The 25,187-nt window shown below is 47.4% G+C and overlaps 11 protein-coding genes across 11 annotated transcripts in view; 7 read left to right on the top strand and 4 right to left on the bottom strand.

The window, feature by feature from the left end:
* The window catches only part of AGABI2DRAFT_63176 (hypothetical protein), a gene marked incomplete at both ends in the record, with an annotated part of 2,860 nt that extends 1,507 nt beyond the window's left edge, over positions 1 to 1,353 (top strand). Inside the window, 3 exons of the mRNA XM_006458216.1 lie at positions 662 to 698; positions 963 to 1,116; positions 1,174 to 1,353. Of these exons, the coding sequence (XP_006458279.1) occupies positions 662 to 698; positions 963 to 1,116; positions 1,174 to 1,353 (371 nt within the window). The remainder of the gene's footprint in view (positions 1 to 661; positions 699 to 962; positions 1,117 to 1,173) is intronic.
* A 704-nt stretch (positions 1,354 to 2,057) lies between these two features.
* Positions 2,058 to 3,255, top strand: AGABI2DRAFT_64256 (hypothetical protein; the record flags this gene model as incomplete). The annotated part of the gene is made up of 3 exons (XM_006458215.1): positions 2,058 to 2,193; positions 2,243 to 3,039; positions 3,094 to 3,255. The coding sequence occupies 3 exons, from the start codon at positions 2,058 to 2,060 to the stop codon at positions 3,253 to 3,255; spliced, it is 1,095 nt and encodes a 364-aa protein (XP_006458278.1).
* Positions 3,256 to 3,765: 510 nt separating this feature from the next.
* AGABI2DRAFT_115290 (hypothetical protein) lies at positions 3,766 to 5,367 on the top strand (the record flags this gene model as incomplete). The annotated part of the gene is made up of 8 exons (XM_006458214.1): positions 3,766 to 3,825; positions 3,875 to 4,015; positions 4,081 to 4,200; positions 4,258 to 4,281; positions 4,333 to 4,448; positions 4,498 to 4,769; positions 4,824 to 5,036; positions 5,237 to 5,367. 8 exons carry the CDS (start codon positions 3,766 to 3,768, stop codon positions 5,365 to 5,367), a joined length of 1,077 nt encoding a protein of 358 aa, XP_006458277.1.
* A 74-nt stretch (positions 5,368 to 5,441) lies between these two features.
* Positions 5,442 to 6,652, bottom strand: AGABI2DRAFT_63838 (hypothetical protein; the record flags this gene model as incomplete). Its single annotated transcript, XM_006458213.1, has 3 exons — positions 5,442 to 5,910; positions 5,967 to 6,435; positions 6,508 to 6,652. The coding sequence occupies 3 exons, from the start codon at positions 6,650 to 6,652 to the stop codon at positions 5,442 to 5,444; spliced, it is 1,083 nt and encodes a 360-aa protein (XP_006458276.1).
* Positions 6,653 to 6,950: 298 nt separating this feature from the next.
* On the bottom strand, positions 6,951 to 8,845 carry AGABI2DRAFT_190616 (hypothetical protein). The gene is made up of 12 exons (XM_006458212.1): positions 8,696 to 8,845; positions 8,594 to 8,643; positions 8,390 to 8,541; positions 8,201 to 8,340; positions 8,130 to 8,148; positions 8,050 to 8,074; positions 7,799 to 7,985; positions 7,569 to 7,742; positions 7,410 to 7,516; positions 7,322 to 7,353; positions 7,245 to 7,267; positions 6,951 to 7,192 (listed from the first exon to the last, which is right to left on the bottom strand). The coding sequence occupies exons 1-12, from the start codon at positions 8,770 to 8,772 to the stop codon at positions 7,108 to 7,110; spliced, it is 1,071 nt and encodes a 356-aa protein (XP_006458275.1). The 5' UTR covers positions 8,773 to 8,845; the 3' UTR covers positions 6,951 to 7,107.
* Positions 8,846 to 8,907: 62 nt separating this feature from the next.
* On the top strand, positions 8,908 to 9,680 carry AGABI2DRAFT_216724 (hypothetical protein). Its single transcript, XM_006458211.1, has 2 exons — positions 8,908 to 9,406; positions 9,461 to 9,680. Exons 1-2 carry the CDS (start codon positions 8,925 to 8,927, stop codon positions 9,672 to 9,674), a joined length of 696 nt encoding a protein of 231 aa, XP_006458274.1. The 5' UTR covers positions 8,908 to 8,924; the 3' UTR covers positions 9,675 to 9,680.
* Positions 9,681 to 9,732: 52 nt separating this feature from the next.
* Positions 9,733 to 11,200, bottom strand: AGABI2DRAFT_216720 (hypothetical protein; the record flags this gene model as incomplete). The annotated part of the gene is made up of 4 exons (XM_006458210.1): positions 9,733 to 10,079; positions 10,131 to 10,680; positions 10,741 to 10,971; positions 11,024 to 11,200. The coding sequence occupies 4 exons, from the start codon at positions 11,198 to 11,200 to the stop codon at positions 9,748 to 9,750; spliced, it is 1,290 nt and encodes a 429-aa protein (XP_006458273.1). The 3' UTR covers positions 9,733 to 9,747.
* A 126-nt stretch (positions 11,201 to 11,326) lies between these two features.
* AGABI2DRAFT_64646 (hypothetical protein) lies at positions 11,327 to 11,959 on the top strand (the record flags this gene model as incomplete). Its single annotated transcript, XM_006458209.1, has 3 exons — positions 11,327 to 11,565; positions 11,625 to 11,736; positions 11,792 to 11,959. 3 exons carry the CDS (start codon positions 11,327 to 11,329, stop codon positions 11,957 to 11,959), a joined length of 519 nt encoding a protein of 172 aa, XP_006458272.1.
* A 130-nt stretch (positions 11,960 to 12,089) lies between these two features.
* On the bottom strand, positions 12,090 to 15,602 carry AGABI2DRAFT_199759 (hypothetical protein). Its single transcript, XM_006458208.1, has 8 exons — positions 15,029 to 15,602; positions 13,738 to 14,975; positions 13,605 to 13,683; positions 13,347 to 13,547; positions 13,212 to 13,298; positions 12,973 to 13,158; positions 12,836 to 12,917; positions 12,090 to 12,784 (listed from the first exon to the last, which is right to left on the bottom strand). The coding sequence occupies exons 1-8, from the start codon at positions 15,593 to 15,595 to the stop codon at positions 12,306 to 12,308; spliced, it is 2,919 nt and encodes a 972-aa protein (XP_006458271.1). The 5' UTR covers positions 15,596 to 15,602; the 3' UTR covers positions 12,090 to 12,305.
* A 73-nt stretch (positions 15,603 to 15,675) lies between these two features.
* On the top strand, positions 15,676 to 17,268 carry AGABI2DRAFT_216711 (hypothetical protein). Its single transcript, XM_006458207.1, has 10 exons — positions 15,676 to 15,687; positions 15,737 to 15,847; positions 15,901 to 16,028; positions 16,075 to 16,307; positions 16,359 to 16,553; positions 16,606 to 16,689; positions 16,742 to 16,816; positions 16,867 to 17,019; positions 17,072 to 17,111; positions 17,171 to 17,268. The coding sequence occupies exons 1-9, from the start codon at positions 15,685 to 15,687 to the stop codon at positions 17,098 to 17,100; spliced, it is 1,011 nt and encodes a 336-aa protein (XP_006458270.1). The 5' UTR covers positions 15,676 to 15,684; the 3' UTR covers positions 17,101 to 17,111; positions 17,171 to 17,268.
* Positions 17,269 to 19,732: 2,464 nt separating this feature from the next.
* On the top strand, positions 19,733 to 24,794 carry AGABI2DRAFT_216708 (hypothetical protein). The gene is made up of 9 exons (XM_006458206.1): positions 19,733 to 20,346; positions 20,477 to 21,631; positions 21,689 to 21,896; positions 21,966 to 23,052; positions 23,109 to 23,347; positions 23,400 to 23,654; positions 23,704 to 24,243; positions 24,300 to 24,395; positions 24,445 to 24,794. The coding sequence occupies exons 1-9, from the start codon at positions 19,817 to 19,819 to the stop codon at positions 24,610 to 24,612; spliced, it is 4,278 nt and encodes a 1,425-aa protein (XP_006458269.1). The 5' UTR covers positions 19,733 to 19,816; the 3' UTR covers positions 24,613 to 24,794.
* The last annotated feature ends 393 nt before the right edge of the window (positions 24,795 to 25,187 follow it).

The raw sequence follows: 25,187 nt of genomic DNA, 5'->3' as shown, positions 1-25,187 counted from the left end.
TGGCCTTCTTCGACCTAGCTCTTCCATTTCCTTATCGATTCTCGAGATTCCTTTTGCATTGAAAGGTCCCATTTAGTAGCTACTGATGCATGTAGTTGTTATAGAAAACTTCCAAGCGTAAGGTAGTCATAATCTGTCAACATTCACCCATCAACATACAATCACAGAAAGAAATAGATACATCTCGCCCAGTTCTTATTCGATTTCTGTAGTGTTCTTTGCATTACATAGCCCTTGTTAATGCGCACAGAAGCGTGCCCTACGCGCCGTACGCGCTCCAGTGGAAGTACAGATAAGCGTGATTCATTGATAAAAAATGTGATTATATGTAAATTATACAGGATATTCCTGTATTATTTTGACACTAAATCAACTTAGGGCTATGCAATAGCACATGTGAGGCATAGACACCATCTACTATGCTTCACCGGGGCTCATGGATGTGTACAGTGTCCATGATTCTTTTCTGACAACTCTCAGGAGGTATATACAATATTACACCACCAATACTGGCTCCCCTGCTCCACAAATGGCATATATATAGTCCAAATAGCTATATTAATAGTCTCCTAAAGGTATTTGAGGCATTTGCCTGCAAAAGCAGCGGGAAACGGCCGCCGAGTGTTGAGCCAGTGTGCGTGAGAAGATATTTTTTGGGGAGGGATCAGCCAAAAAAGGCGTGGGAAGGCCGGGAAACAGTGACGGGATGCTCCCGCCTGTTGTCATTCGCACGCTTGAGACTGTGATCAGTGATGGCCACACAAATTTCACACGGGACAGCCCCCATCACTCTGTGATGTGGCTTTATCTGTACTTTAAAGGACCTTTATTCGTACTTGGGGAATTGTGCTAAAAAGCCGTCATTTTAGACGGGGTGGTTGACATGACACCCGGGTCTAATTTGACTAGTCTGATGGTGATGTGAGGTGCTACGTATACATTGGCTAATATATACTGATGAGCTTGGTTTTTGACAGGAGCGAGAGGATTTTAGTGTTGTCTGGGGGATTGACGGCACACAACTTGAGAGACCGCAGGTCGTTCTCTCCCACGACGGCAACTGAAAACCACGTGGACTTCGACAAAGCGATCCATTCCGCAATCAAAATAGTTGATGTGAGGCATTCTTCCGTGTTTCAGTGTTGAAGGCATACAGTTGCTGATTCAAGTCAGGCGGAGCAACGGAAGAAGGCGTTGTTTGCTTTGACCCGACACAGAGGATTTCGCGCTTCACACCCAAGAGAAGACCACTTCGTGCCGCTGTATATTGCGGCTGGGGCAGGAGAAGGGGATTCAGAAGTTCGAGTTATTTGTGGATTATACGGAATCCCGACATTTGCGTTTGGAGTTTGACAATGACAGGGTGATTATGCCATACCAATTGAAAGACACCCGAGAAAGCCGATCCGGCAGCGCGGCATGTTGCTGTGACAGCTGGGATCAATTCGAATCTAAATCTTGATCCTATGTCACGTATCACTAAGTCGGTTGGGATGGCTCACAGACGTCCGACTTCTCTCCTTTCCTTCTCGCCTCCACCGTCTCCATCGCCCTTGTGCTCAGCGCAGACCGACTGCTTTCGGTGCTCCACACTATCGTATGTCCTCTTTCTAGCCCAACCGTGTCTGCGCTTATACATCTCTCGTTCCCCTCTGGCCCCGCCCCCAACCGTATATTTCCCTGAAACAGATACCTCGCTTGGAATCGCTGGTCCGAAAGAGCATCCCAGCGTTTGACTTTGCTTACACCTTCGCTTTTTGTCTCAAGTGTCCAAGTCTTTCCTTTTCATGGACCCTTCTACTCATTCCTTTCCCCGCTCTACGTCTCTTCCGAATGAGCCCAATCTCTGCCACCGCAGATCCTCCCTCAAACAAAATTTCTTGGCCACCAATAGAGCACCCATTACACCTCCACTTTCACCCGGAAATTCCGACAGTAGTGAAGACGACTACCTCCTGGACGAGGATATGAACGCAGATTATGGTGACTCTTCGGATTCCCAAGAGGGCGTTCAGTTTACACAGCCCTTGACTCCGGCACAGTCAGACTTTAGCGGCATGCATGTAGACACCCGACCCTCCGGAGAAGAGCCCCAGCCACCGCTTCGATTATTACAGGATGAACCTTTGCGCCTATATCCCACCGGTCCTAGCGGTATTCGATTGTCAGACTTTGAAGTCCGTGGCACCTTGGGTATGCCTAATTTCTATTGTTCGAGTCAATGACTTACGAGGAGGTATAGGAACAGGGACGTTTGGCCATGTGCTACTTGTCAGGCATAAAACGGCCCGATCGGACTCGACTCAACTCTACGCAATGAAGGTTCTTCGTAAGACGAAGATCGTAGCACTTCATCAGATTGAACATGTTAAAGCGGAAAACTATATCCTGGGCCGCGTTCAGCACCCCTTCGTCGTTGACCTCTTTGCAACCTTTCAAGATGGTCTCAACATTTACATGCTGATGTCATATATACCTGGTGGCGAGCTTTTCACCCACCTTAGACGTGCACAAAGATTCAGTCCTGATGTAACTCGGTTTTATCTCTCGACGATAGTCCTGGCACTGCGATATCTCCATTCCTACAACATCGTTTATCGTGATCTTAAACCAGAAAACCTTCTCCTCGACGCTCGCGGCTATATTCGCCTTACTGACTTTGGATTCGCAAAAGTAGTGGATGATCGTACCTGGACTCTTTGTGGAACTCCTGAATACCTTGCGCCTGAAGTGATACAATCAGATGGGCACGGAAAAGCAGCTGATTGGTGGGCCTGCGGTGTTCTTTGCTATGAGATGCTTGTCGGCTATCCTCCTTTCTTCGATGAAACTCCATATGGCATATATGAAAAGATCCTTGTTGGCGAGGTCTATTGGCCTCGTCACTTAGATCGTCTATCTAAGGATCTGATCCGAGGCTTCCTCAATCCTGATAGGAGTAAACGTTTAGGAAATGCGGGCGATGGCATCGAAGGCGTTCTTCGACACGCGTGGTTCCGTGGTGTCGATTGGGAGGCGCTAGAACGACGTGAAATAAATGTTGGTATCCTTTTACCTATTTCGCTCACCTTTTGTCTAACACGTTTTACCCAGGCTCCAATAATTCCTCGTTCATCAGGCGAAGAGGAAGCAGAAAACTTCCTCAACCTGCCTGTCCCTGCTGCACAGGATATCCCCGGTTTCTTCCAAGACGACGCTACTATTGCTGCACAAATTCGCAACGATTATCTTTCCTATCACTTCCCAACATTCTAAACCACTCAGTCGACAATTTCTAAAAAGAATGGACCGTTAACTTATTTGTCTTCTTTCTCTTGGCGCCACCCTTTTTTCTTCATACTCTTTGACGTTTTCGTTTATCTTTATTTTCGCTTTTGCTTCTTATGGGTGCTTACTCCCCAGAAACATTAGTTTGCCTTCAGTTAATTATAACCCAAGTTGTATTTTTCGTTCCCGAGTTGAAGCTATTACCTGTCCTTTGTATTGCATTCTCTTCTGGTTTCTGTCTTTGCTGTATGATTTTTTCTCTTGCATACTCATTAGTCATGAGCGCGAGGTTTGTTTAGTGTAGCTCGTACTTTTCTTCTCTGTATTGTTACCCTTCGACCAATACCCATGTTCCAATATATGGAACTTTGAGAGGACCAATGATAAGTATTTGAGTATTCGAGACAGCGTTGAGTGATCGATCAGCTGGTGAGGGTGAAGCAGCTTAACGAAGCGCCCTCGTGATCATAATTCTCTTTCTTCCTCCTGCTTGAACGGATGGCCTTACCTGACACATCGAATTTTCTTGTCTCCGAAGCTCACCTCCTCTTGGATGAAGTGTGTCTTCGTCTATATTTGAGCAAACAGCTACAGATATTGTACAAAGGCCAGAAAGGAAAAATCAGAACGGATAAAGGATCTCGGAGAGCCGATACGCTTGCAGGGTAAGGCTATTGATATAGTTATCCAAGGTGGAATCGCGTGGATTGCAGAAAGCACGGCTACTGTGAAAAAGATAGATCTCGAAGTTCGTAATATTTTCTTCGTAAAGTTCGACTGAACGAGCCACCACTTCATTTCCTCTCCAATTAGACTGGGAAGTCGTTACAGGTTTATAGGGGGCATACTGCTCCCGTAACGACACTTACATTCTGTGACGCTGTTCCTGGGTGCGGTGATCGCAAAATCTTAGTTACTGGATCTTGGGATAAGGTCTGCAAAAAGTTCTAGGCGACACACTATCTCCTCACTGATACACACCACCTTCAGACCATCAAGTTATGGGACACCGAAGTAAATGATCCATTTAGTCCCTCGGTTTCATCGACTGACTTCCAATTTCAGAGTAGAAGATTGATATCATCCACCGACGCGCACCAGGATTTCGTGAAGGTGTTGTATGTCTTCCCAACAGTGGGTTTACTGATCTCGGGAAGTTCAGACAAAACTGTCCGATTCTGGTATGAACATTCTTTCTGCCGCTCTATTCAATTGACCTATCCTGCAAAGGGACGTCTCTCAACCAAGTGAACGCCGCCTCCTGCCCAGTCTCGGTTCGATATCATCTCATTCGCGACCTGTTGAATGCATTCAGGGAAACGTTACCACTAATGGTACAATTATATTATACACCGGTGACACCATGGGCGTCATCAAGGTCTGGGAGCTGTCGAGAGAATCAGGAAGCAATCCACGTTGGAAAGCTTCGCTCAAACAGCACCTCGACTATCATCGTACCAGGATCAATGACATTCACTATGGCAACGGACAGCTCTGGACAGGTATATCTAATATCTATCTCTCGCATTACCTGTCGCTTACTACAGTTCACCCAGCCTCAGCGGATGAGACTGTACAAGTCAGCATCGATCCCGATCTAACGACCGAGCCCAAAATTAAGTTGCCCCGGCCTATAATACATCCTAAACAGGTCCGCTGCATTCTTCCAATTGGCCTCACTGACGTGAGCGAGCCATACCTGATTACCGGTTCCGACGGTACCATCAGGGTCTATGATTTATCCACTTTTGATCAACCCGAAATGATTCGTGAGGTGGAGGCCCATTGGCACGATATACTTAAGCTAAGATTTTGGATACGGAAATCAACTAGCAGTGATGGTTTAACGAGAGTGGAACCTTGGGTTGTCAGCACTAGTCTGGATGGAACCATCCGAAAGTGGCGACTCAGCGGCAAGTTCCTTATCCTTCCAGTGTACTTGTACTCCGCTAACATTCCTGTCTCGTAGAACTTGTCCTACCGACTCAGGAAATAAAAGCAACGCCTGTTGTAGAAGAAAGCCCCGCTCCTACCCAATCGCAAAACTTCGAACTCACTGAGGATGAAGAGCGAGAACTTGCTGAGCTTTTGGATGACTAGAAGTTCATGGAAATTTGGGGTATGGAGTTGTTTGCATCAGAGATATATTAGAATGGCTTTACAGAACCACAGATTCAGTATCTATGATGCAGTTGCCAACCTGGGTAAAATGGGTTCTCCTCTAAAGTTCGACTTGCCCAATCTTTCGGCACCCAACCCTTCTCTTCCTGCTCTCGTGCCCAAACTTCGAGCGCCGGTATGACCTTGTGTGCTATATGAAAAGTAGATTTATATTCCATGAATGGCTTTTCAGCTTCTCGCAACACGGTTCCAACAAGGTGAGGGATAAAAGGCTCTTCACGAAAGTGTATTACAGGCGTGAACAAGGCCTTGAAGTTGAAGACGATTGCTCGTGACTTTGGAAGTCTCCTAAGGGTCTGCCAATCAACGCGTAGGTAAATGTCGTTGATGTCCAGGTTCGGATCTTGGACACTTCTGGCAGCCCAGTGGATATCATCTGCCTGCATATAAAGAGGTTGGCCAACTTCAAGGCTCCATGACCCTCTCTGGATTGGTTTGTCGCAGGGCATCTTAACAAAGTACCTGTGCCGTATTAATTACGCCCATCTGTTATAAGGATCTGTGGCGGGCAGGCTTACCGGTCCATTGAATGTTGCAACTTTTCCTTATAATAGGGCACTGGACCATGAACATCGTGCAATGCTTTCCCAATTTTCATGCTCATATTCCAACCAACTGCTGAAGCTGAAACTCCTGCACAAAAATGATACAGACCTGTCTCCTTATCCTCTTGTACAAGCAAAAAGTCCTCCGGCACATTCTCCAGTAACAACTCCAAAGGCATCTTTACGCCCTTGGTGTCAAAACTCCTCCCCAGAATTCTGTTATGGAAGATGCCCGATGAGTCGAGACTGAATTGGTTTGGATATCGAACGCAAAGAAACTGGATAACCATTTCTGCGAGCTCTGTGCACGCGTTTTCACTTCCAGGCATCATGTCAATGATATTTCTGCCGTGTTGTGCGTAAAGTCGTTTTCGTTGCGCAATACGTTCTCGATACGTGCATTCCAATTCCAGCCACCAATCCGGGTCCATGGCCTGGAAAGCTAGCGGAAATAGACAGTCAAAACAGTTTCACCTCATGCTTCGCGGATCATAGCCAAATCATAGCCACTTACACATGGTCTGATGGTATTTCCAGCGGAAAGGTCGGTAAGGCCGTGGCAAAGCCTTGTCTATGTCGAAGTCTGGTAAGGGCTTCGGCGGTAAGACCCCAGTCAATGCAAAATAGTCTGTGGAGCCTTTGCTATCGATTCCAGCCATTAAGTTCTTGGACGTTCCACTCTGTCCGAGGGCATGACGGATAGGCCAGGTTCTCCTTTTCTTCCAAACAATTGAAACGGCCACAACGATGAAAGCCACGCAAAGGAAAGTGGTCACCATGATTGACATCTAGTAATCGGTGATAGTAGACTCTCGAAGATGGAAGGTCACCCTAAGTATACACCTTTGACGACGAGACTATATATACGGCGACAGAAGGTGCGAACGAAGAATCTACTCGACTACCCGAAACGAACACACAATTCAATGGCGGATCGTCACGAGGCCTTCAGCTAAATTTCGAGAAGAGCTTCGTTGCGCATGGTATGGGAATATTACACTCGCTGTGCTAAATATAGACACATATTTACACGCTAATGTGCGTTGAATGCTGAAGTCCAAATGAACGAAAGGAAGGAAAATTGTATGTACATATGTCGTTTCCTGTTGCCGATTTACAGTTTCGCCTTGTGTTGAGTAATCTCATAAGACTTGGCAACATCAATGCTCTTTTTAGCGGTGTATACCATTTCGTCCACGCTTGTTAGAATGAGCGAATGAGTTGTCAGTGAAGGTTTGAGAAGGAGCTCACATTTCCTTGGCCGGTTTGATATCCTAGATGAGATTTGATTAGAGAAGGTAGCCGATAAAGTTGCACTCAAAATGTACCTTGATAGAGCCAGCAACACGACCCATGAGCCCTTAAACACAGATTGATATGCATGAAGTTGAATAGATAGTCTTGCGTTTGACTTACAAGACAAGCCTTGGATATGTTTCTCGGGATGTTTCTCCAGCTCGACGTCATGAGGGACCAAGCCTTTCGCGAGAAGACTTGACAATTCTGCGGCTCGATTAGTTTCCCTGCGGTACAAGTGAGGTCAGAGATTATTAACGCGCGAGGAAAAGTATATACCAATCGAGTACATAAGGCGTCTTTCGAACACTCAAGGGTCGGCCACTATAGATGAGAGTGCGGACCGTATCATCGTAACCAGCACTGACAACCAATTCTTTGTGTTTGGCGGGAGCGCCGGCTTCAACGCAAGCGACGAAGCGTGTTCCGACCCAGACACCCGCAGCACCATATCTTCATAAGAAGTTATATATTGAGAAGAAGCGGAAGCGAGTTTGAAATGAACGCACGATAGAGAAGCAGCAAGGCCTCTACCATCAGCAATGCCACCAGCAGCGACAACGATGATATCCTCCCCGGTGAGGGGACTCTTGCGTCCTCTACAAAGGTCGACGGTAGCAGGGATAAGGACAGAAAAGGGAGTGTCTCCAGTATGACCACCACCCTCACCGCCTTGGGCACATATTATATCGACGCCTAGTTCATCGGACGGTCAGTTGAAATAGCACCGAGGTATAGAAAGAATTTAATTCTTTCTCACCGACTGCGAGGGCCTTCTCAACATGCTAACCACCAAATCAGTTGCATATTGAGCGGAAAGTATGAATTATTCTGGCTTACCTTGGGGTGGCCAATCATGCTGATTGATCTTGTCAGAAATTGTGACAGCGTAAATTGACAACAACACTTACTTCATGACGGCAATACCAGCAGCGTGAAGCTTTTCGACAGCCCATTTGGGTGGAACCCCTACCGCGCAGACGAACAGAGCAGCCTTATTTCTGATGATGACATCAATGAGCTCTGGAAGTTGTCCATTCGTATAATCCCTCTATCATATGGAGTTCAGTATAATGTTGAGAGGGAAGCGGAAAGCTGACGTTGGTTTTGCGAGCATTGCCGCCAACTTGAGGAATGAGGAGGTCGACACCGAAGGGGGCATTTTGGTCTTCCAGGTGCGCTTTGATCTCATCAATAGATCCTTGGAGGAACTGGGGGCTTTGGCGAAGACCACCAATGACGCCAATACCGCCTGTTACGTGATAAGCGCGACGTATATTTCGTGCTTTGGGTAGAGCACTTGCCTGCATTGGTAACGGCGGCAGCCAGCTTTGGACCAGCAGCCACGTTCATGCTAGGGAACTGTTGTTATTTCTTCCATGAATATTGAGGAACAAACTACATACCCCGCAAGCATGACGGGGTGGTTGATCTTGAACAGACGGGTAAGCGGAGTAGAAAAGACAGGATCCGAGGAGGGCATGGCTAGGTTCAATGCTCGCGGTGGAATGAGAGACTTATATATTCATCCTGTGTTCCGTCGCAGGAGGTTGAGGTTGCCGGAATTACCGGAGGGGACGACGGGTGCAGTTGGCGCATGCGGCCCGATCGAGGGTCTTCCCGATGCGGTAACCCATGTCGTCCTCTTCACCAAAGTGTCCAGTCGACCATTCTACTCCTGCCCCCGCCCAAGAATGCCCTGTAGACCACGGCGCGTCTCAACAGACTGGTTCGCAAGATGCCTGTCCAGTCGACCATACCTCGCGGTCAACATGGAGTCGCTTCTTTTCCAATACGCCGAACCTGCCTAACTCCCAGTCCTCTCTCTCCATCGACCGCGAAGTTTCCTCAATTCCAAAGCCAAATGATGGCAAGTGGGTCTATCCATCCGAGGCCCAGTTCTATGCTGCGATGGCGCGAAAGGACCACAATCCCCGAGCCGCGGATATGAAAACCATCGTTCCCATTCATAATGCTGTCAACGAGCGAGCTTGGGCGGAAATAATGAAATGGGAGTCGGGACGCGGAGGTGAGGCTTGTGGAGGTGTCCAATTGGTCAACTTCAAAGGCAGACCCAATGACAAGAGCCCCAAAGCACGCTTGAATATGCTGCTAGGGTAAGCTGAATGTCCTTCTCTAAGTCCTGGGATTGTGTGACGAGCCATCCATAGCTATGCTGCACCTTTTGATAGGCATGACTGGACTGTTGATCGTTGTGGTACGCGCATTAGATATGTGATAGATTTCTACACAGGCCATAACGCCCAATCTCCTGGAAATCTTTCATTTTATCTGGACGTTAGGCCAGCTTTGGATAATTTGGAGAGTTTAAAAATGAGGACACAGATCTTCTTCTCGACATGGTATAAGAGATTGACTGTGTAGATACAGATGGACCAGCTATCACTAATAGAGTACAGCCGCCTTTTTTAACCTAGTAATTGAACACAGATAAACTTTATCGTTTCCCTCTTATCCGAGGCTTTTTTGTTGGTGGTGGTCTGATTTCGTCTTCTGAACTTTCCTCTTCGCTTTCTTCTTGCTCACTATCTTCACCTTCGCTGATTTCCTCATCTTCGTCCCAGACCCCTTCATCATCATTCGCTTGTTCTGAAGCCATTTCGTTTTCGTCGCCTTCGTGATCCTCAACTTCCTCGTCGTTTTTATCTTTGGCCTGAACCTTCTTCCTTTGAACATTACGCTCTTGTTCTTCCCTTCTTTCTTTGCGAAGCTTTTCTTTGGCGGCATGCGTAGAGGCCTGTTCGGCGGCTTCTTTTTTGGATTTTTTAACTATGGAAATTTTGAGATTAGATTTGACCTTAACCTTCATGAAAGACATACCAAATTCATGGTAAATGACGGCACCCTCTTTTCCTGGAATGCCCTCTGTAATTTTGATCAACTTCAATTCCATCCTTGGTCCAACTTCATCCAGTCGGACTGCTCTCCTCTGGCCTTTTTTATTATTTCTTCCAACATAATCCTCGGCAAGGTCAACTGCAGCATTTTCGTCGCCAGCAACACTCTCAGCAGATGAAGCACTTTCATATCCATCCGGCCCAGGCTCTCCTCGTTTCCTCAACACAAAATCTGCTACATCTTTTTCATTGCCAAGATCGAGCAAGCCCGAAGTAGATTGGACAGATATTCCGCCCTCAAGAATTTTGCGGACACGTCTTGATACACCATAAGGTTTAACAGTAATGATATAGTGGCGGAAATCAACTGTGCCGCGGTCTTGGTTATATGAAACAAGGACAACTCGACGAGCCTGGGATAATGAGAGTGTTTGGGGGGAAAGTGGGGGAAATAGGCTCTGAAAAGACTTCATGAGGAGAGGAAGTTGTGGGGGAGTGGAAGGGGACGGGGCGGGGAAGGAGGCGAGTACGAGCTAATGGAGCAGGCAGTCAATAAAAAAGTGGGCTCAAAGACTAGAATAGAAAAGGCATACCAGAGGGGGAGTAAGGTACTGGATACCAGCAGTCCGAGCTCTCCTCGTTGACTTGAGGACGTCCTTCATCAAACTGTATCGCTCCACCCGAAAACTGAGCGTAGGTCCATTAGAAAGCCGAACCATCCTCAAAGATGGAGCAAGCGGGGTCAAGGTGAATGCCAAAAGATGAGATACTTGAAGTGCTGGAGCCATGGTAAGATAATCTTTCAGCTTATTTCTATGCCTCTCCTGGATAAAAAATATGTAGTTCTTCGAAATTTCCGAGTGTTCATGTACGCACCTTGAGTCGACTTGCGGTATTGGGTTCCATGACTTTCCGCATATCGCGCACAAGTTGTGCAAGCGACGAGCCAACCTGACCATGTTTTATGATAAACGTCTTTGGGACGCCGTCGGGATGTGCATCGCGTGCATTGGCACCCTTGAGATGAGTTCTGTTTTTTCTGCGTTTGCCCATCGAGTAACGGGCGCTTTTCAGCAGATCGGCAGCAAATAGATTCCTTTGTTGTTTTCGGAGGCGTTTGCCAAATACTCAGCAGCCCTTCTTCCGACCCTTGTCATTCTATACATACGATCTCCTCAAATGAGCCGTCTAGCTTCCTTTCGCGGCCCTTCAACTCCAACTTCCTCTCCGGTACAGCGCAAAACACAAAACAGATCCGCTCCAAATTCTCCCTCCAAACAAATTGAATCTACATACCATCGTAAACTCAGAGCCTGTCTTCTAGAGATACGCGCTGTTACGGAAACATGGGAGGACCTTGTGATCTTTGACGGGCTAAAATCTCTAAGGAAACTGGTCGACGCTCGAACTGATATGGAGTACGCCTTTATTGTGCGTCCACCAAGTTGATATTCATCGTAATGCGCAAGGAAATTAGCAATGAATTGGCTCGAATACCAAACCGCCTTCCGTGTGAACATGTAGTCGCACCCAAGCTAGAGACGATGGACCAGTACATCGATGAATTAGATTCAATGATTGCCAAACTTGTAGGCCATAACGAGGTATCTTTTCAAGTTCCTGCAACTAAATCGTATTGTCCAGCAAAAGCAATTTCGAAAACTCAACTCCCTCATAGAAAGTTTGGAATCTATTTTAGTAGAAGCCCACAAAGCCAAAGGGTGGCAGTGGGTCTGTGGGGAACCCCTTTGGGTTACTTGGTCGCTGGAAAGATTCGGTATGTCATCATGGAAGCTGATGATGAATCTCTAATCTCCAGAATTTAGTGACCTCGATATCGGATATAATTGTTCCATACCACCGCTCGTTGGGTTTTTATATGGACTCTGTAAGCGCGTTGCATAACCACTCATTAACATTCCAAGAATCTCGAGAGATTATTGATCGTTGGGTAGCACAACCCTGGCTACAAGAAGATGGATGGGAAGCCAAGTGGGAAGATATATGCAGTGTGGAAGTTGAACGATGGGAAAGTAAATAATCTTCGCCTGTGACATGTTAGGTTGGAATGTAGCAAGCAACCATGCGCCAAAAACCCTACAATATATACGCTTGCAATGACTCCGCCCCTGCATCGAAATATAACATTATACACAAGTTAAATATCTTCATCATCGGAAATGTGAATCTCATCAGCATTACTCGGCTGGTCGGAAGCAGCGACGTTATTACTCTCCGCGGGCTTGAATGATCCAGTCGCCTTTGCAGCGACAAAGGCAGGTCCTTTCCCAGCCTGCTTTTCCGCAGCAGCCATAGCATCTTGAGGCTCTTCACCATTTTCTTTTGATATTTGACTGCCCTGAGTAGCCGCTACAGTTTGAGCAGCCAGATAACTAGCTTCAGTGTTGAATTGAGCTTGTACACTTCGTTTGATTCTGAGCATTTCTCGAAACGTATCTTCCGACCCCGTTTCAATTTCAAATGAATTCCATTCGCTCCAAAAGCGTGAATGGATGCGAGGGTCGCAAAATTGTGATGCATGTGCATAAACTGCACGAGCTCTGTCGATCTCTCCGAGTTTGCGTTCTAGGGCAGCAAAGTGAAGGCACATTTCTGCCGTTTGACGATCCGGAAGAACTATAAAACGAAAGTCAGAAATCCAAACATATCGAGACAGGGATATCTCACTTTCAATGGCAAGTTCATATATAGGCCTGGTGGCTGGTAGCCCGAAGTTTTCAGTAGCCTTCGCAATATAAATTTTGTACATCTTGTTGACGTGTCAACTGTTAAACTCGCTTACAGATTAAATAAAACACGCATACCTCGAACTTGTCAGTATCATTGACCTCTTGGGTCGCACGCTCGTAGATGGACATCGCGCGCTTGGCAAGCCCGTGCTCCTCTTCTAATTTGGCATAAAGGAGGAATATGGGTTTGCATGACTTGGCGGGACATTTTTCCAGTGCCTGCTCAAAGAGATCACGAGCGCGTTCAAGTTTGGTTCCACCCTAACGATGATTTTAGTACAAACTTACAAGAGTATAGAAATGGTATAACTCACGTAGCGCTTGATGAATTTAGACAAATAGATATTCCAGATTTCAAAGGAAACAGGGAATGTGAACAACTCAACACCCCGTTCATAAACCTGAGAAACATCAGCATATGTTGTATCGAATTCAAGAAAGTGTATCACTTTGAAGCTTTCCTCGAAGTATTTATTCTCTTCGAGGAAAGCGGCATAATTGACGATTATCTGGGCATTGGCAATGCGCAGCTCGAGGATCTTGTCGTATACAGCCTTAGCTGACTCCACTGTCCCTATAGCTTCTTCGAGATCTACATAGAATGACCAAAGCTTCAATGATTTGAAGAGGCGTGCTTGAACAGAAAGTGACTGATAAACCTGGTGATTAGCCACCAAACATAGTAGATTCGGAATTATCAGACATACGTGGTCGTGGTAGTTGATTTTCGTATTCTTAGGCACAGCAGCGGCTCGTTGCATTACTCGGATGGCCTCATCATCATTGCTGTATATCATGGTCAAAAATGGTGATAAAACGTGATTGAGATCTGGGACATACTCGTGTCGAAGTTCCATCTCTGCCCATTCGCACCAAATTTCGGCAAGATCATCGACAGCCCTGAAGTTGACTTTGGTAGCTTTCTCCAAGATTTTTCGAGCAGATTGAAGGTCGGGCTCGGCTTTCCCTGACACGCCACCTTCCTCGTAGAACCTCGCAAAAGCTATATACAACCGGTGAAAGTTGGGAGTGGCTTTACGAGGATTGATAGTTTCGAAAGCTTGTGTATAAGTTTCGGCAACTTTTTCGTCATCTTCTCCCCACAATGCGACACGTTTTTCCCATTCTTGGACATCATTTGGATTACGCCTAATCATCACATCGTTAAGCAAGAAAGGTCGTCTGTCAGCCAGGTCTTCAAAGTCTTTCATCTGTTGATCAAGCTCCTTCTCTGTTTCGGCAATTTCCTCATCGTCTTCTTCCTCTTTAAGGCTTTCCATGAGGGCGTCCATCAAAGACTGTCCGAATTCGCCATAGGAATCGAATATCTGGTTAAAATCACGGACGGTAAGGACGCTACTGAGGCCGGCCTCAAAGGTATGTTTGGCTCTATCGAATTCAGCACGTTTTATCCAATAGGTTGCTAATCCGACCCAAAGCCGCCCAGCCTGGTCTTTGTAGACACCCAAACCGTCCTTTTTGATTATATCTTCGATATTGAATTTTCGGGGGTTGAGAGGATCTTCATCAGGGTCCACAGTTTTCGTAGTATCATTGATATTTGCCCCGGATCCATTGACGGACGCGGATTCAGGAACTTTTTTCAAAGAATCTGCTTCAGCAATTGACTGATTGGATTTTAATGTTTCTTCCACATCAAGTCCAACTTGCTCCGAGAATTTTTCAACAACGTCGATGAAGGACTCCAGTAGCTGGTAGGGGCTCTTGCCTTCCGGACTGATGTATTGACCTTTGGAGGCGTTTCGCGCCAGTTGTAAGAGGAGCTTGGCCGCTTCCAGTGGCCGGGGCTCGGCATTCACAGGGTTCAGCAGCAATGCAACGTATCGCTCTGACAGCGAGGGATCGACGCTAAGATATCGCCTGTAAACGGAGAAGGCAGTCACACCACCTTTCCTTTCGGATAACAGCAAGTATCGCGTCCATATACGCGCGTGTAAGGAAGGAGGAAGTGTCCGTAGTGCTCTGTCGAACGTACGTCGCGCATGTGTCAGGGAAAGATTCGGCGGACAAGCGGGGTGAAAGAAGATCGATATGTACATGAGCCACAGTCGCGGCAACTGCAAAGCAATCCCTGAGCGGAGGCCAAAAGGTTCGAACTAGGTAGACGCACTTTTGGAAGATACATAAGCGCCCTTTCAAACGTTGCAGCCAATAATTTCCATTCCTCCCAACCAACAATTGGATCCAACGGTCCTTCCCACTTTTCCAGATCCTCAAGTTCATCTTCAAGTGCGTCTCCCATCTCAGGAAGCTTCTTCTTTCCTCCGGCCCGCTTTCTAATGACTGGCTTTCCGCAAACAAAGGACATACGCATAGTCAAATAGGATTTCCATAGTTTGAAAGAGCCTGCAAAGTGCACAAGGGCAGATTCGTACAAGTAAGTTAACCGCTGGAAATTGAGGCGAGCTAACGGCGATGCTAGAGGGCCTAAGAGAGCGCGAGTAGCGTCAGAGACATCAAGACTTCCTTCTAGTTTTTGCTCAGCGAGGCAGGCTTCCCGTGTCGCCTGGAGAGATGTCCACCACGCGCGAAAAGAATTTGGGTTGCGCAGGAGGTCCTCCTCTCGGTGGAGATCTTTGTGGGTGAGGAGGTCTGGGTGGGTGAGGGGAGAAGGAACGGGATGTGCGAGGGGAAAGAGAGAGGCGAGGCTGTTGTACGAGCTGGGCTCTCCAGGCATTTTGAAATTCTGCGTCTGAGGGACTAAGCACTCCGGAGGCAGCGAGCATCACCTTCGAACGCCTTTCCCACGCTCTCCTTGCTGCTACCATGGTCAGTCCAGATAATCGCTCCCTCCGCCCACTGGCTGACTCTTGTCCAGCACGGAATCAAGCGCACCCGCCAGTCTCCCGAGCATATCCTCGCCAGGAAACAGAGAGAGCAAGCGAAGATAGCCGATTACCTCGCACTCACCAGCCAAGTCCTCTCTCGAGTATGCTTCCTGCCTTTCGTCTGCAATGCAGCACTCATCAGCATATGAAGTAGAAAAAACAAAATGACCTCTCTGAGGATGCCTTACGCCTGACTGATAAGCTTCTACAAGTCAACCCAGAATTCTACACCGTCTGGAACTACAGGCGCAATATATTCCTTAACGGCCTTTTCCCTCACAGGTGGGATCGCTGCTGTGTCACACTCACATTCATTGACCCCTCCAAGGACGCCAGAAAAGATTATCGAGCTTCTATACGACGACCTGGACATGACAATGGGTGCACTGAAGACTCACCCTAAAGTCTATTGGATTTGGAACCATAGACGATGGTGTCTCGAAAACATTCCAAGTGGCCCCGCTCCCGCTGGGGAAGAAGACGCGAATGGTTGGAAACAGGCAGCTTGGCAAAAGGATCTATTTGTCGTCGAACAAATGCTCAACAAGGATCCCAGAAATTGTGGGTCTCTTCTTTCTATATCGCTCAGCAGCCACTTGATGAGATTTAAAGTCCACGCTTGGGATTATCGGAGATATATCCTTTCTCAGATCCCCAAGCCACCACTACCAAAGACGGAGCTAGCCTACACCAAAGCAAAAATTGTCTCTAATTTCTCCAACTTCAGTGCATGGCACCAGAGATCGAAGATCCTATTATCCTTATGGTCCAGCGGCAACCTCGATGAATCAAAATCAAAAGAGAACGGTGCGTGCTTATAGGCCAACCTCTTCGCGAATGTATCGTAAACGATCTTAAGAATTCAAACTCATTACGGACGCGATGTATACCGATCCTCACGACCAAAGTGTTTGGATATATCATAGATGGCTTGTTGGTAACAGTGAGTTCCATCCTCCCAGTGCATTTCCACTGTTCTAATTGGCGAATCAAAGATAGCACCAGGAAAGTTCTCGAACGCGAGATTAGTGTTATCAGCGATCTGTTAGCAGAACAACCTGATAGTAAATGTAAGTCTCGAGATTGCGCTTGCATCCGGTTCTGATCCCTGTGATAACAGGGTGTTTGGAATCACTTGTTCACTATAAACGCATGTTGATCAACAGTCACAAAGATGCTGTTGATGCTCAGGCACTGACAGATGAATGCCACGCGCTCTTGCTCCAATTAAGTGAAATAGATCCCATGCGATCGAGAAGATACAAAGATATAAGTAGGTTTATTGACGAGTTCCGACGAAACCATCTCACTAATGATGCCTGTAGTGAGTCAACTCAACAACCACGACGTTTAGTCCTTAGCAATGTGCATAAAACAATACATTCATTCATTCAAACATGTTTACATATCGAAGATTTGGCTAGACGAATTGCAAAGGAGCGTACTGAAACAGCTCAGCAAGTGCAGGTGCTGCCGCAACCGCAGCTGGGAACCATCAGTGTTAATATCGGTATGGCGTACGAACATTTGGCTCACCTTTCGCCACACTTGCAGCCCCCATTAGCGCAGCCTTGATCGACGACAATAGCGATGGTCTTTGATTATGAGGGTCAGTACACTCGATCGCCATGAAAAGCTGCGATCACATACAGCGTTCATGATGATTCTGAGATAGCAGTGGAGTAGTAGTTCAAGTCACTTGGATCGAAGGAAGAGATAACTTCTGAAAGATCCATCGCTCAGTGAGTTCGTTTATATCTACTCTGTATCCTGTTTGTCGATATTGTGGACATTTGGACATGAGAAACTCCGTACTGTTCATGGACGCCACAAGACCTTGAGTTCCATTTTCAGATTATGGTTTGTGACGCCCGACAATTGATTTATCAACGTACTATCTTGGCGTAGTGGGCCTCATTGGCTCCTCATTGGCTCCCTCTCTTATCCGCAGTCATGTAATCCGCTGCGAGTGGTTATCCACAAAATACCTCAACTTTTTGGAGAGCAGGGTCACGTCATTGCTCATACGGACCTTATACGCTTACGTTCAGGACACCATTGTTACAGTCGTGTAATCTGCTGTGATTGGCTATCCACAAAACACCTCAGCTTCTCAAAGGAGCGACATAACATCATTACTCATACAGATCTTACATGTCTACGTTCAGTCGCGAGTTTGAAACGAGGATGAGCGCGCGAGTGATAAGCCAGTCAGCCATTGATGGCTGACGATGACATGTTAGAAAACAGACATAGATGGCACTTGGCTGATGTGTGTGACTATTAATAGCGCTGCAGCTAGCCTGACTCAAATGAACATATATGGTAACTAGCAGTGCTAGCGGGCGCGACTCATAAGTTGCTCCCAGGCTTCGCAGAAAAATTATATTCCGGCTTTAAAGTCGAGCTCAAAGGCATCAGAAACGGTTCTGACTTGTCTGGTGATTTGAGCATAGATTTGACCGCTTAGCACGCTGCACTGGTGAAGAGAATCTTGCGTTTGGAAAATGGTAGGTTTGCGATCTAGTTTGCGTAAATAACCTGACAATTGAAGTTGTAGTGTGATTTGCAGGTGCACCCTGCACTCTGCGGGACAGATTTCATTCGAAGTGAACATACATTGATTTGTTGTTTGTCTGTTCAAATTCCGTGAGCTTCAGCCTTATGATTGCGACATTGGTAAAAGATACTAGAGCAATTAGCAATTCCAGTCAGTCTCGCTAAAGCCAGCAGTCGATAGGTAGTAAGATGGTCAGCCATTCGGCTGGTTCACTTGTTTTCGCTGGTCCATTGCTGGTCTGCTCATTACTGCCATTCTGAAACCCTTGATTTGCATTGAATGATTCAGTCGATAAGTCCTGGACCTGCAGCGCTTCGTCCAGAGGATCACAGACCAGATAAAGGACCTGCTACGGTTTTTATTCTTGAAGGACAAATTCGTCGAGCGCGAAGTATTGTCCTAAGTCTCAGCCCGGCTTGCTAGTTTGAAAGGAGGCTCTATTCACTGCAAGCCTTCCTTCGACATCCTCATCCAACCAGTTTGAGAGCCTGATATTTATCATTGGGAGGATTGCTTTGCTGATATACTTCCCTGATTTATTGCCAATCCGGAAATATTCTTTTTGTATGCAAGGGGTGCTACATATAAATGACCCATTGCAGCAGCTATACCTGCCCGCTAATGAAGGAAGAAAACCCCTTGACGAGGTCCCCAGTCGTAAGTAAATCAATGTATACCGAACAACTTTAATCTAGAGCCGAGCGTGGAACATTCAGGCCTCACCGGTCACCGATCATCGGCACAATTGCTAGGTTGCCTCACATCTCTCAAAGTATACAGTATACTATTTGGTACCAAAGCTCCATGACCCACCATGGTATCCACCTCGGGTATCGGATAATACCTTGCAAATTCCTTCTAGATCGGTTCCCATTATCTGGATGCGCACATCTTCTCAGGTTCCAAGTACCAAGGCTCTTCGATTATCTTCAACGCACGTGTAGATGAATTATAATTGTTTAGGGTCTCCTGTCATAGGATTAAACACCGGGTGGTCGTGCTTGTTCCGCGTACATTGTCCCTCTCAAGCAGATAATGCATCGTGGCACTTCTTAAAGTTTGACGGTGTACTATTAAATAGGTTAGTCATCGTCTCCGTCGAAGCATTGAAAATGGAAGTATCACGCTCTGAGAACAATCCATATACCGGGTTCATAAGCAAGGCTTGGTCTTCTCGCCATGACCTTAACATCAAACATATACACGGTACGAGCTGACTGACTGAAGATATCCACGGTATACTCGCGAGACAATGAAATCTCGGACCATGTAGCTGATGCACAGCACACATTGCATTCTTGTTGTTTCCAAATTGGGCCATCATCGGGAACAGCCGATTTGTTGCGTGCCTCGTGGCTCAGGCGTGTTCAACGCCTCGAGGTTGTTTACTCGAAAATTTGGACTTTCTCCTGCCTCCATCACATCCCCATCGTCCACGCTTTCCAGAGATCTCTTCTGTTTGTTCTTAGTCGCAGTTTTTTGATCTATCAACGAGTTTTGTGCCCCTGCCATGGATAGCAATCGAACAGGCAACCATGAACTCTTTTCGAGGGGACCCACTCCTCCTAACCAACAGCACGCCCTCCAGCGATTTTCGCCTCCAGCCCAGTTACCGAGTAATTCTTCTCCAAATCAGATCGACGCACTGTTTCAAAATATCGCTGGCCCCGTAATGCAACAGCCCTCGCAACCACCTCGCCAGCAGCAGCAACAGCAAGCGCCACAGTCGCAGCCCCTTCAATCGTCTATTCAGGGTTCTGACAACGTTCACACCGTGTCGTCAGCGCCTGTCACTCCAGTCATGGCTTTAAAGGACGAGTCACCTGCTCCTGCCTCCTCTGCTTCAGCGTCAGAGCGTCAGAACGCGTTATTGTCTCTGCTTGGGGGTTCTGCTGGGCCGACTAGACCTGCTGCACAGACGTCCACTGCATCCCTCCCCGCACAGGTACCTACACCGCCCGAGTCTTCCCAGCGCTCGAATGCCTCTCCTGGTCATAACGAAAATCAGGGCAAGATATTGTTGGAGCAGCTCATGTCCGGGTACGTACAATTCGCTTTAGTTTTCGCCCTTCCGTCGCATGTTTTATCTCTTTGCCTCATGGTGGCAATGCCTCGGGTGCCTTAAGTACCATTTCAGCTTGGCTAATTCATACTGTTCTTTCATGTATAGCAATCACCCTCGCAGCAACTATGCCGAGTCGGTCAGGAGCCTGCCTCATGAGCCTTCCCCGCCGTATGCCTCGTCAGCTCGCGAGGGAGAGTATAGGCCCTATGAACAGCCAACACAAACTTCTCCACGAGCAATGGATCCGAAAGCTTCCCCTCAATCCCAGCAGCATTCTTCTCCCGTAGCTCAACAGCAGCAGCGGGCACCTTCCCCTCGCAGATCTATGTTTGAATTCATCTCTCCTTTTGATCATCTTTCCAACACGGCGAGTTCTACAGCGGGTTCTGTGAATAAAAGGTCCGCACCACCGCAGTCTTCTAGTGTTTCCAGCGGGACAGATGATTCTTCTTGGACAACTGTGCCTGATCCCAAGCGACAATCTGTTGAAAATCTTCTTGAAAATATCTCTCGCGGGCAGCAGCCTCAACCACTCGTGCAAACCTCGGTACCGGCACCTGTCTCTGCTTATGAATCTTATTATGGTGGGAATGATTACTCTCAGGTAGAGCAGATGTCGGGCCGTGCCCCATTGCCCCCCATCCCAGCCAATGTCAAACCTTTTCCTCGTAATGCCTCTCCTCGGGCCTCACCTCCTAAACCTCCTGTTCAGCAACAATCCGTGGCTCAACCACAGCGTCCTCAGCCGCGCCAGCCTGATAGTTTCATCACTCAAGGTCCGCCTCCTCCAAGTGGTTCCCAAACTGGTGGTCGGCGAGAGAAAGAAAGCTCTCCTGGGCCTCGGGGAGGAAATAGGAAAGGCCCGGTCAACCAGGCGAAATCCAGCAACAAAATGCAGTCGAGTCCCAGTCCTCAACCTCAGGCCATATTAATCGATGTCTCTCAATCGCTGGAAGAGATTCAGGCACCCACAGAATCCGTCAAGTCCACTGCAATTGCCCTTGTCAAGCAGGAACCAGTATTCTTACCTGGAACAACTATTGGTGCTACACATTGGGTAGCTTATGCCATGACAAGAGGTCGCGTTCGTGTCATATCACGGGCGAGGGGAGACCGGACGCTCTTACAACTCCCTCCTATATTTCCGCCGACGTCGAGCGTGACAGATATGGCAGTTTACCATAACAGGCTTGCGGGGGTCACCTCGGACGGTGGTTTTGTTGTCTGGGAGCTACCGGTGACCATTGAGGACGACGTGCCGTAAGATATATCCTCTGATCATTCCTAATGCCCACTAACGAGTTTTATATCATGAAGGGGTACGCTCCTTCTTTGTGTACCGCCCACCAATACACAAGAAGCATTGCGATCTGTGAAGTGGCACCCGAAAGATTCAGATACTTTGGCTGTTGCCTCGGACAATAAAGTTCACGTGATTGACCTCGCTAATACACATGCCTTGAGCAAAATGCCATTGGCGCATTCTGACCTCCATCACCTTGGTCAAGTCTTCAGCGTTCCTTCGGTATGCACTTTTCTTGCATCTATCTGTAGCTGAACTGAGATTAAGGGGACAACCCGTATCTATCCGTAGAGAATTACTGCTTTCGACTTCGACGTTTTGAGACGTGCTCTCGCCACCATATCTGATGATTCAACGCTAACAATATGGAATATCCATGATAAGCTTCCGTACGCGACTCACAAGATTCGTGGCGAAGATATTCCATCATCTCTTACCTTCGTTGAAGGAGGTCTAGTCGTTGGACGAAAGAATGGAACGATTTTCCAACTCCTTTCGATCAATACCAAGACTATACTCTCCACCATCAAGTTTGTCGGTAGCAATGATGAAGACGCAGACATGTTTGGTCACATCAATTATGATTCTCGCATCCAGACAATCTGGATTGCAAATAGCCGCCGTGAAAGCATGTTCGCCTTCAAATTAGCGTTAGAAACGCCCTACGGAGGCGAAGAAGGTGTCAGAGGCTTTTTCGATCAGGTCGTTGAATTCTGCGGACCAAAAGCGACAATTCACTTTGTCATACTCACTGCGGATTCCGATCCTCATGGTGTCGAGGCTCATGCCGCTTGTGTTGCCGCAAAGCTGGTTCCTGGAGAACTGGCTCTTGTCGCGTTCTCCGTCCACTCGGGCGGTGTTGATCAGGTCTTGATTCGCCGAGAGTGGTTTGAAAACGCGCTGGCCACAGCTCCTGCCCGCTTTCCGTACCACCAACTCGATGCTGCGTTACCTCCCAGCCAATTACCTCAACAACTTCCCCAGCCAATTATTCCTGAAAAGCAAGCGATACGCCAGCCTCAACCTATTCCTTCGTCCTCACAAATGCATCCTCACATTCCTCTCTCGAATCCTGCTCGGCCTCGTACTCCGACTTCTGATAACGAGAACGAATACGGTCACGATAGTCGTTCCTTGGACATGAAGGGTAAGGGATCAAAAGGAAGGAATGTCGGGTGGGATAGCGGCAAAGAGAAGTGGGATAGCGGCAAAGAGAAATGGGATAGCGGCAAGGAGAAGGAGAAGGCTCAAAAGGCCAATCCCGATTCAGGTCTAGACAATATGCTTGGGCAAGTCTTGACTCGCGAGATCAGAAAAACGGAGGAGAATCTGCACGCTCGTCTAGGTCGGCTTATCGGTAAAGAAATGGACAAGCAAAGTAAGATAGCATATGCTTCTTTTGACACAATTTTCTGATCCCCTTGTCCTGTTTAGACCAGCGCCTTGAGGATGCACGGGCCCACGAGCAAGCAGAGGACTTTGCTCGTCAGGAAAAGATACTCAAGCTTATCTCCACTGAGCTCACGCGCAACACAACACGCGTAGTTGAGATGGCCGTCAAGAACGAGGTTCAGAATTCAGTTCTTCCGTCCTTGGAGAGTATTACCAAAAATGAAGTAAAGGCGGCGTTAAACGATCAGGTTGGCAAAGGCTTGGTCGATAAAATTACTCAGGTAAGAAAGTGTACCTCTGCACAACTGCATTCTGGACTTATACTCAAATCAGGTCCTTCCCACCGAGATGGAAAAGCTTCTTTTTAGGCCCGACATCTCCAATCACTTGGCCCACCTTCTGGCAACAAATCTCACTCCGGTTATTGAGCGTCATGTAAAAGACGCAATCGCTAAAACATTCATTCCCGTGTACTCTCAACAAGCATCGTCCATGCACCAGGAGTTACTTCGCGAATTGCGCGGCGAGATTCACGGCGTCAAGTCAGAATTAACGGCATGGCAAAATGAGGCGTTCCGTAGTCATGATGTAAGCACATTCTGGCATTTGTTCAGCATCATATTGAATGACCATTTAGGCTGCCATTCGCGAACTCGAGCATTCAGTGAAGACTTTATCAGACCAAGTCAAGTTCTTGAGTCTCAATACGACCGGCTCCATCCATCATCTTGCACAGTCCTCTCAGACTCATAATTCTCCCGGGCCCTTGCCAACAGCTCAAGGCGCGCATGGCCAATCTCAACTCCGCCAGCAGCAGAACATCCAGCCCACAAATTTGCCGCCTCAGAACTACCCTCATCAACCCTATACACAACCTCTTGCACCCCAGCAACAAAAGCCCGTTCTCCACAACACGTGGTATTCTCCTACTATTGCTGCCCCTCAAGCGTCACATCCGGCCACCATTCCGCAGCCCCCGCCTGCCCAATCATCGCAAGAACGATCAACCCCGCCTATCAAGCCCGACGAGTGGGATGAAGTCTACCTTGGGGTTCTCCAGACTCAGGACGGCGTCAAGCTTCAGGATCTTCTGGCGCATACGACTCCTGATATGATCATGCCCTTGAATAGTCCCTGTCTTGTCTCCCAGGCGGTAATTCTAACGCTCATCCACCGGGTAACTCATCTCCGTTGTGTTTTCGTGTTGACTATTCGCTGATCTTATATTTTCAGCTATCCGCGGTGGTCGGTGAGACTCAACCTAGCGAAGAAGCTTTCAAGAATTCTCTATGGTGGCTGCAACGTGCTGTAGCTGTTCTCCGTCCAGACGTGCGTATTTTCATTGATCAAGTTAAATTTTGAGCTAAGGCCCAAGCAGGACAAACTTATTCTCGACTTTATTCCTCGTGTTGTCCCGAATGTGCAACAACTACTACTTACGACCAAGCAAAGGCTCGGGATTCTTCCTGGTCCTTCCACAAATGACACTGTTCGGAACATTTCCGATATTCAAGAAGTCTTGAGACGCAAGCTGTCCTCTCTCTGATTTTTATGGCTGAACTTGTTCTATGATTGCGATTATAATGACGTGATGATTTCTGTTGTTTCTCTGCAAAAGTGTATCGCATTACTTCCAACTGTGTGTGTACGTTCCTTACCTTGTTCTTACCCCGAAAAAGTTGTGCCCGATTATTTTCGAATTCTCTAGAATACCATGCTTTGTTCTTATGTTCTTCTTACCATACATGAGGAACAGCCGCGTGCTGCGCTTGAATGCTTGGAAACTTGCTTGGAACAAAGCTTGCCAAATCGCATCGATCACGTGATGCAAGGAAGACAGCAACATGGCGCCTCGTGTTCAAGGCGCCTCACAAGTTGACGACTTCCCACCACACGCGCGCACCTAGCACTGGTGGGCGATCCTCAACTCTGTTAACGCAGTCACACTCCCTCATTTGTCCGATCCGTGACAATATATAAACCTACTGTTGTGCCAACTTGTCGCTACTTCCAGGCCTTCGACTTCGTCTCAACCCAGATCTGACATGGCTGTCTTTGTACCCAGACATATAAGGCTCCAGCACCTCAGTGGTGGTAATTATGACACCAATGTGCAAACAA

Source organism: Agaricus bisporus, assembly GCF_000300575.1.
Source record: "Agaricus bisporus var. bisporus H97 unplaced genomic scaffold AGABI2scaffold_2, whole genome shotgun sequence".
Classification (NCBI taxonomy): domain Eukaryota; kingdom Fungi; phylum Basidiomycota; class Agaricomycetes; order Agaricales; family Agaricaceae; genus Agaricus; species Agaricus bisporus.
The sequence above is the reverse complement of the archived record's forward strand: the minus strand, read 5'-3'. Positions and strand labels throughout refer to the sequence as shown.